General features: G+C 42.4%; 1 protein-coding gene across 1 annotated transcript; it reads left to right on the forward strand.

The window, feature by feature from the left end:
• Positions 1 to 866: 866 nt before the first annotated feature.
• LOC143325241 (G-protein coupled receptor 20-like) lies at positions 867 to 3,312 on the forward strand. Its single transcript, XM_076738197.1, has 6 exons — positions 867 to 1,089; positions 1,226 to 1,492; positions 1,605 to 1,843; positions 2,085 to 2,169; positions 2,501 to 2,626; positions 2,820 to 3,312. The coding sequence occupies exons 1-6, from the start codon at positions 892 to 894 to the stop codon at positions 3,021 to 3,023; spliced, it is 1,119 nt and encodes a 372-aa protein (XP_076594312.1). The 5' UTR covers positions 867 to 891; the 3' UTR covers positions 3,024 to 3,312.
• Positions 3,313 to 7,454: the final 4,142 nt, after the last annotated feature.

The following is a 7,454-nucleotide window of genomic DNA, read 5'->3' on the forward strand; positions in this document are numbered from 1 at the left end:
GTAAACTTATAGACTGACTCAAACACACAGAATTTATGATGTTTACCCAAATCCACTCTGTTTATCCCAATTATGAAAAGAATTCAGCATCTTTTTAGAGGTAAATAAACACAAACAGGACATACAGATGAGGGTTGATGTATGCAGGCACAAAATGACGCTCTGAGCTCCATAAATGAGGTGAAATTGCACAGGATTTTTTTTTTTTTTTTTTGCCATGAAAAGGTCACGTCTTAGCCAGAAAGAGGTAGATGTGTTATTAACATTTTTTTTTAATCCCCGATAAAAACTACTTGAAATAAACATACTGTACTCACAGCCTCTCACGGAACATTGCTGTAAGCATAAATAAATAGAGTTAAATTATAAATAGTTGCTCTAAATAAATCAAATTGTGGTTTAAAGTGGTTTTGTGAGTGCGGCCATGCCAACAGCAACATCCACACAGAGGTCAGAGACAGGGGGGAACGTGGACGTCAGGGCAGCGAGTGGAGAAGGATGTTTGTGAAGGTCTGTGTATGTGAGTCAGCTTCATTAACCAGATAAATATTACTAAGAGTACGACAGATTAAGGCTAAAACAGAAAAGATCGTTAGAGCAGCCCTTAGCTCTGTATGCCATCCCTGTGTTTGTTTACGGTTTCCACCATTCCCACTTTGTGAATGTGTGTTCAGTGTCTGCCTTTCACCTAATGCATGCTGGTGTGGCCTGCAGCCCCTGAAAAGCTACCAGTGGGTATGGAAATGAACAGATGGGCATTGTAGCAACCTTCACTACTGTATCTTGCAGTTTGCATCCAGACTAAACTTTAAAGTCCATGTTTACTGTATGACAACATTGTGTGTTTTTGTTTTTTTTTCTGACAGTTTCTGAATTATCGTCATCATCGTTATGATGAACTTCAGCAGCACTGAGTCCTGGCTTTTTATCAACACGTCATTCTCCATCCTGCCTGTAGCAGCCAGTCCCAGTAACACAAGCGGCAGGGAAGGATATCTTCAGAGACTGGCTCATTTAGATGAGGGGCTCTACAATGACTTTTACGGCCTTTGGATTGCGCTGATGGTCATAAACTCTCTCATATTCCTGGTAGGCATCTTTTCAGGAAGCCTTATGTTATAGGCAGTCTTACATTCTAACATGACTTGCAGAACTCGTATTGACTATGTCCAACTCCCTACTCTCCTCTCCTCTCCTCTCCTCTCCTCTCCTCTCCTCTCCTCAGGTGGGCATGGTGCTCAACACAGTTGCACTTTATGTGTTCTGCTTCCGCACTAAGCAAAAGACCACATCAGTCACCTACACCATCAACTTGGCAGTGACGGACCTCTTGGTGAATCTCTCTCTGCCCACCCGCATCCTGCTCTACTACAGCGGAGGAACTTGTCTCACCTGCTCATACCTGCACATCTTCAGCTACTTTGTCAACATGTACTGCAGCATCTTGTTTCTGACCTGCATATGTGTTGACCGTTATCTCGCCATCGTGCAGGTGGGCTCTGACTGTGGTAACAGAATTGAAAGTGTCCTGAATGGAAACTTGCTCATCCTGACTTCAAAACCACAGGGAACGTAAATCTAAAAATTTTCTTTTGTCCTTGTAGGTTGAAGCTTCCCGTCGGTGGAGGAACTCCAGTGTGGCCAAATGTGTGTGTGTCTCTGTCTGGCTGTTTGCCATCGTGGTCACCTACTCCTTCCTTTCCTCTGCTTTCCAGCACCCGGCCCTCTCAAAGCTCCTCTTTCTCACCATCACTGAGTTCTTTCTTCCCCTCATCATCATCGTGGTCTTTACATTGCGGATCATGTGGGCACTAATCGACCGCCGCCTGATGCAGCAGAGCAGGTGCAAGCAATGTTTGATACATAGATACCAGTAAGGATGTTCAGAACGTCATGATAATTCTGCTCTTGGTCTGTTATTTGCCTGTATTAGAGACTGAAGAACTTGTAAAACTTTAAAATTGCAGTCCAAGCTTTTTATACAAGAGGCCTGAGGAAAAAAGTGACTCACATTTGCAGCACTGAAAGCACTGGAGGCTTACAGCTGATGGGATGTCACAGAGGTTTTAACTGTATTTCCTTAGGGAGAGGCGGAGGAGGGCTGTCCAGCTGCTGAGCACAGTGCTGATCATCTTCACTGTCTGCTTCACACCCTTCCACATCAGACAGGTGAGTGAGAGTCAGGTGTGACGCATTGTTTTAAGATGTCATCATCATCTTTTTGTGGCCCTTAAACCCTCAAGCGGTCAAAACATAAATCTAAAGGGTCACATGATGATTAAATGAATATAAGAAAGCAAGCAAATTCTTCTTTTTCCTCCAGAAATCCTTCAAATGAAACAAACATTCGGTTTGGTCGAGCTGCTCATAACTCACATCCATGCTCAGCTCGTAATCTCGACTGGTACACAGTGTTTTGTTTTCAGAGTTTATAAGCCAGAAAGTTTGGGAACTGTATTATCAAGATGAGCGGTGAAATTCATATCTCTTTGTGTTGTAGGTGGTGGTGTACTTCTACCCTGATATGCCTCATCATTTGGTAGTCTACCACCTGACTGTCACTCTCAGCAGTTTGAATAGCTGTATGGATCCTGTCGTCTACTGCTTTGTTACAAATAATTTCCAGGTAATACTGGAGTCCTTTTCTTACTCTCTTCCTCCCCTTTCTTCATCCCATCCATCACCACATCCTTCCTCTCTTCCACACGTCCATCTATCCATCCTTCCCTGCAGCCATCATTTGTCCGTCCGTTGTCCTCATTTATTCACTTATTTACTCATCGATCCACTAAATAATTTACTGGCTTTGTCTCCCTCAGGCCACTATGAGAAATATTTTCCGTCGTGCGGAGCACGAGCAGAGTAGCGGTGACATCATCAGCATGCAGCACAGCTCCAAGGCCTCAGGAGGGACGGCCACCGTCATCGCTAATAATGTGATCATGATGACCAAGATTCCCACTTCACAGCAGAGCGACAATCTGGAGAAAAACCACAGTCCCCTCATGCTTCGGGTGAAGTGAACAAAAAGTTACTGAGATGTCACAGTCGCCTGGGGAGAGGTGGCTGATATTTCTGGACTCTGTAACATGCTGACCAGTGATAACAGCAACTAAAAGCTCAGGATCAACAACCACGACCTAATAGCAACTTAAAACTTTTATTAATTACTTAAATGAATTACTGCACTGACAAGAGACAAATTTGGTCGGCACGTAAACATTATCATCATGCCAAGAATCTTTCGCATGACTTTGAGCCTTTGACTGTGAGACACTTTCCTTAACTGCTACACTAGTTTGCTGCCAAATTAAAAAAAAAAAAAAAAAAGTACAAAGCTGACTTGTGTGAATTATTACATGAATAATACATGTGAAAAAAGCAAAGTCTCACTAAAAATAAGCCTTTTAACATTCCTATTATTTGAGGTGAGTCTGTCTACATCATCTGCATTCCAGTCATTCCTTGTTCACAGTGAACTTGAGCAAAGACTCTTTGTCCAAATCCACTTCCCAAATCAACTCATTTTAAAAAAACTGAAACAAAAATTACCTGCAGTGAAGATCGTGAGGACAGTTTCCAATTTTGGGAATCTCAGCACTATTTAAGGTTTCTTTCATGTCACATGTAATCCCTAAATAACTTCTCCAACTGAGCACAATCACCACTGCAAAAGAGCAATAATAGCTGTGACCTCTGTTATGCAGAAAAGCTGAGAAGTGACCGGGAGAGAAGAGCTGACATTAACAAAAGAAGATGCTGATGACCAACAAAATGTAAAACAGACCTCACCTGTATCTGTTTCCCACGTAGCGAAAGGTTTTTTGCCTGGATTACATGATGATCAGTTCAGAGGATCCACAGCAGGAGGATATTTGAGACTGATAACCACGTTTGTTCAGCAGAGGGCAACGTTGCACTCCATTTGAAGGACCACTACAGCAAGAGACCAAAGAAAATCACTCAAATAGAAACCACTTGGAAGACTGAAAGCTGCTACATTGTGAATGTTTGGGCTGTAGTAATGCTGTTTTATCATAACATAGTTGGATATTATGTCCTTTTAAGAGAACACTTTGTCAACCATTACAAGCTCTCTGTTCAGGAAAATATCACATTAAATCTATATTGGAGAAATTAGGGAGGAAAATAAAGGGGGTGCTGAAGCAAGTGAAATGTATAGCAAATTGCAGTTGGACCACCTCTGTCAGGTTCTGCAAATGTAAAATCGGTCTCATAAGTATTTCAGTTTTACATAATAGGAATGAATCTTTCTGGATATTTGCTGCTTCTCTGACACAGTGAGCAATAAAGATGAAAGCCGCAGACATTGCCTGTTCTATTACTACACATTAACAAGTACAGTTTTGCTTACATACATAAGAAAACAGCGATAAGTGGAATACACTGATATATACCAACCATCCAGCAAAATAAGAGGTTCCTCTGAAGTCAAACCACACTATAATGGGAAGGATGGGGGACTGTACTGGCAGAGGAGAGGGAGGCCCCTGGCCTTCTGGAGAAGAGGAAACCTGAGGAAGAAGCAGAAGAGAGTAGAGAGTGAGAAGGAGATGGAGGAGGAGGGCAGAGGTGTGTAGGTCCTTCTATCATTGGGTAATAAATGGGGCAATAAAGTTCAGACATGAGATCTGCTACACCATGGAGGCACCAGTGCTGCTACAGATATGTAAGGAGAGGCAATATGCTCATATGGACACAGACACACTGCTGCTCTTCTCTCAGCTATGCGCATCCTGTTATTTGTTCATTTTGTGTCGAAGCCCACCACAGCTATCCAGAAAGAGATGCCCATATTCCAGCTGCAACAGCAGTGACAGAGCATTGTGGATTTTGACTGGATCTGCTCATTTCTCTGGCTGCACCACTGTGTAACCTGTGCACCCTGCAGTAGCCACCCAGAGGCTACGTAAGGTTTGCCACCATAGCAGAAATTAAACAAAAGGCACTTTCCCGTGGCTAGGTATGACAGGAATGTCTAACACAGCACATTTCAGCCTCTCTGTTTTCCTCCCTAGTCACAATATTGTATGAAAGCTAATAGCTTGGCTCAATGATGAGTCTTATACAAAGATGACAATGCCTGTTTCCTTATCATTTATCCTGAAATGGAGCCCAGCAGCTCAGAGCAGGACCAGGGCTTGGGGGGGAGGAGATTCAGACCAAAATGGAGAAAAGAGCAGTGACCAGAGGTTGGGTCTGCAGAACCTCACAGGTGGAGATAGTTTGAGAGAGATGGAGCATCACCCCTGCCAGATTAGTAACATGTAAAGAATTGTGTTGAATTATCCTCACTATGCACAAGCCACCTCATGTGGGATTTACAAATTTGATTGCAGATAACAAAAGAGGGAAAAGATGAAAGAAAATGGATCTACAAATACTGGGTGGGATGGATTTGGATAGATTATCTTCTTGGATGGAGGACTAACAAGAAAGAACAATCTCAGGTTTGGGCTGCTCTCCTTGTCTTGTTGCTACCTAAAGCCTAAAATAGATAAGTGTTTGGATGGTTAGATTGAGAGAAATAAGCCACTGTCACACAAAGAGCCATGTGACGGTGGTTTGGTCCGACTTCCTGTTGTGAGCAGCACTGTTACACTGATGCTGCAGAGGGAAGTATGGTGTGACATTGTACTTCACAGATTCTGTTCCGTAACTGCTTAATCAACAATTGTAATGATGTAAAGTGTTAGTTGGCGTACCAGTCTAAAAATAAATCAAAATAAGTTCCACACAGGACATGAACCTCAGGTGAAAGTCCTCTGCTTGAGCCTTCATCCATCACATCCTGCCCTGTATGTGGACCTTGCAGATTTTTGCTCAGTTTTAGTGATGGCCCTGTAGCAGCATGAATCCCAATGAGTAAGAACAAACTGTTGGAAATGTTACAGGCACTTCTGCAGCTCTGTGTTGTACCTCCATCATGTGGAATGATGCAGTATTGCAGCCATTATCCACATGATGATTCTAAATGTCTTAGAGGTTGATGACAGAACACCTGCCTGCATGTTTATTTATGTTTACATAATACTAATATTCTCTTAGACTGTATCATTGCAAAAAGCACACACCTGTCTTTAACCTGGTCGAGCTGCTGTAAAGACTGAAAGATTTCCTGCCATTCTGGTAACAAACAAAGCCATTTGTCAAATTTCCTCCCCGGATTTCCAGTGTCTTTCTTCTGACTGAAGTAACAGAAATTACTTTAATTTCATTGTGGTACATTTCAAGCAAACTATACCCAGTTGAAAACATCTGAATGATGCACGAATACAGAAAGTCTAATTCAAATCTAGTGTAAATGCGTGTGTGCAGCTCGGCCCGGTCTTTGCAGCTGACATCATCTTCTGTCAATTATACATCTATGCTGGTTATTTTTAAATATCAGGGCTGACGTGCTGCTTTCATTTGTTGTTTTGTGCACCCGTGCATAATCACTGAATGAGGAATTGAGGCAGGTGAAGAAGGGAAGTGGAAAAATGTAAGAGGGATATTTACTGTAAATGAGACACTGTAACTGAGACAGGAGGACTGTGACCTTGTGACCTCTCCTTCCTGCTCTCCCTCACCCTCAATGGAGTTGACTCCAACCTCCTCATAGTCCTTCTCCGGAGCTGCCATGTCCTCTGCAGTGGGCAGCTGGCAGTTGAATCCAGTGGGGCACCAGTCCACAAACTGGATGGTGTCCAGGCTGTTCCACACTCATGACTATTGCTAAAACACTCAAATACTATCAGGAAACTTGAACACCATGAATAAGGGATGAACTGACAAAGACAAAGGGGAACACATGGGCTTAAATAACTGGGGAGGGAAAACTAATTAGACACAGGTGAAAACAATAGGACGATCACAAAGGTGGGAAAATACAGGAAATAAAGCAAAATGTGACACATGAGCAAACTCTTCAAAATAAAACAGGATATGACAAAACTTAACACCCAGAACCCCTTAAACCTTTCCTTTATTGGAACTTCATTCAATACATAAGAATAAGACGACACAATACATTCAAATGGAATAACAGGTGTGCACTTGCAAATCAGAAATCATTGTTCTTACAAGCTTTGATTAAAAGAGGAGTGTGCTCTGTGACCCAGCGCAGGAATTTGGAAACTTAATACAGTACAGAGAAGTTTATGATAAATGAAGTCTTATTGTTCTGTTAGAGAATAAAGTGACAAAGTCCAGTCCAATCCCCCTCAAAACAATGATTCAGCAGGCTTTGGTGCACATTAGAGGCCTTTGGTATCAGATCTGTATCGGAAATCTAAACTAAGTGCTCATACCATTCCATCAATTTGCATATAAAAGCCTATCCAAGTGTACCCAAAGTTATGTGGTTCAGTGCGTTGGTGAACATTTAAGTGGCTGGCTGCTGTGGCACTGAGTGCCATGAAATATTCATAGGGAACAGGTTTTGTTTTGGT

This window comes from Chaetodon auriga, chromosome 8 (assembly GCF_051107435.1).
Source record: "Chaetodon auriga isolate fChaAug3 chromosome 8, fChaAug3.hap1, whole genome shotgun sequence".
In the NCBI taxonomy this organism is placed as follows: domain Eukaryota; kingdom Metazoa; phylum Chordata; class Actinopteri; order Chaetodontiformes; family Chaetodontidae; genus Chaetodon; species Chaetodon auriga.

Excerpts from the sequence above, each read along its gene's own strand:
- LOC143325241 (XM_076738197.1), top strand. The coding sequence starts at position 892 with ATGATGAACTTCAGCAGCACTGAGTCCTGGCTTTTTATCAACACGTCA. Across the intron at positions 1,090-1,225 it reads TAAACTCTCTCATATTCCTG|GTGGGCATGGTGCTCAACAC; the intron begins GTAGGCATCTTT and ends TCCTCTCCTCAG. Across the intron at positions 1,844-2,084 it reads CGCCTGATGCAGCAGAGCAG|GGAGAGGCGGAGGAGGGCTG; the intron begins GTGCAAGCAATG and ends GTATTTCCTTAG.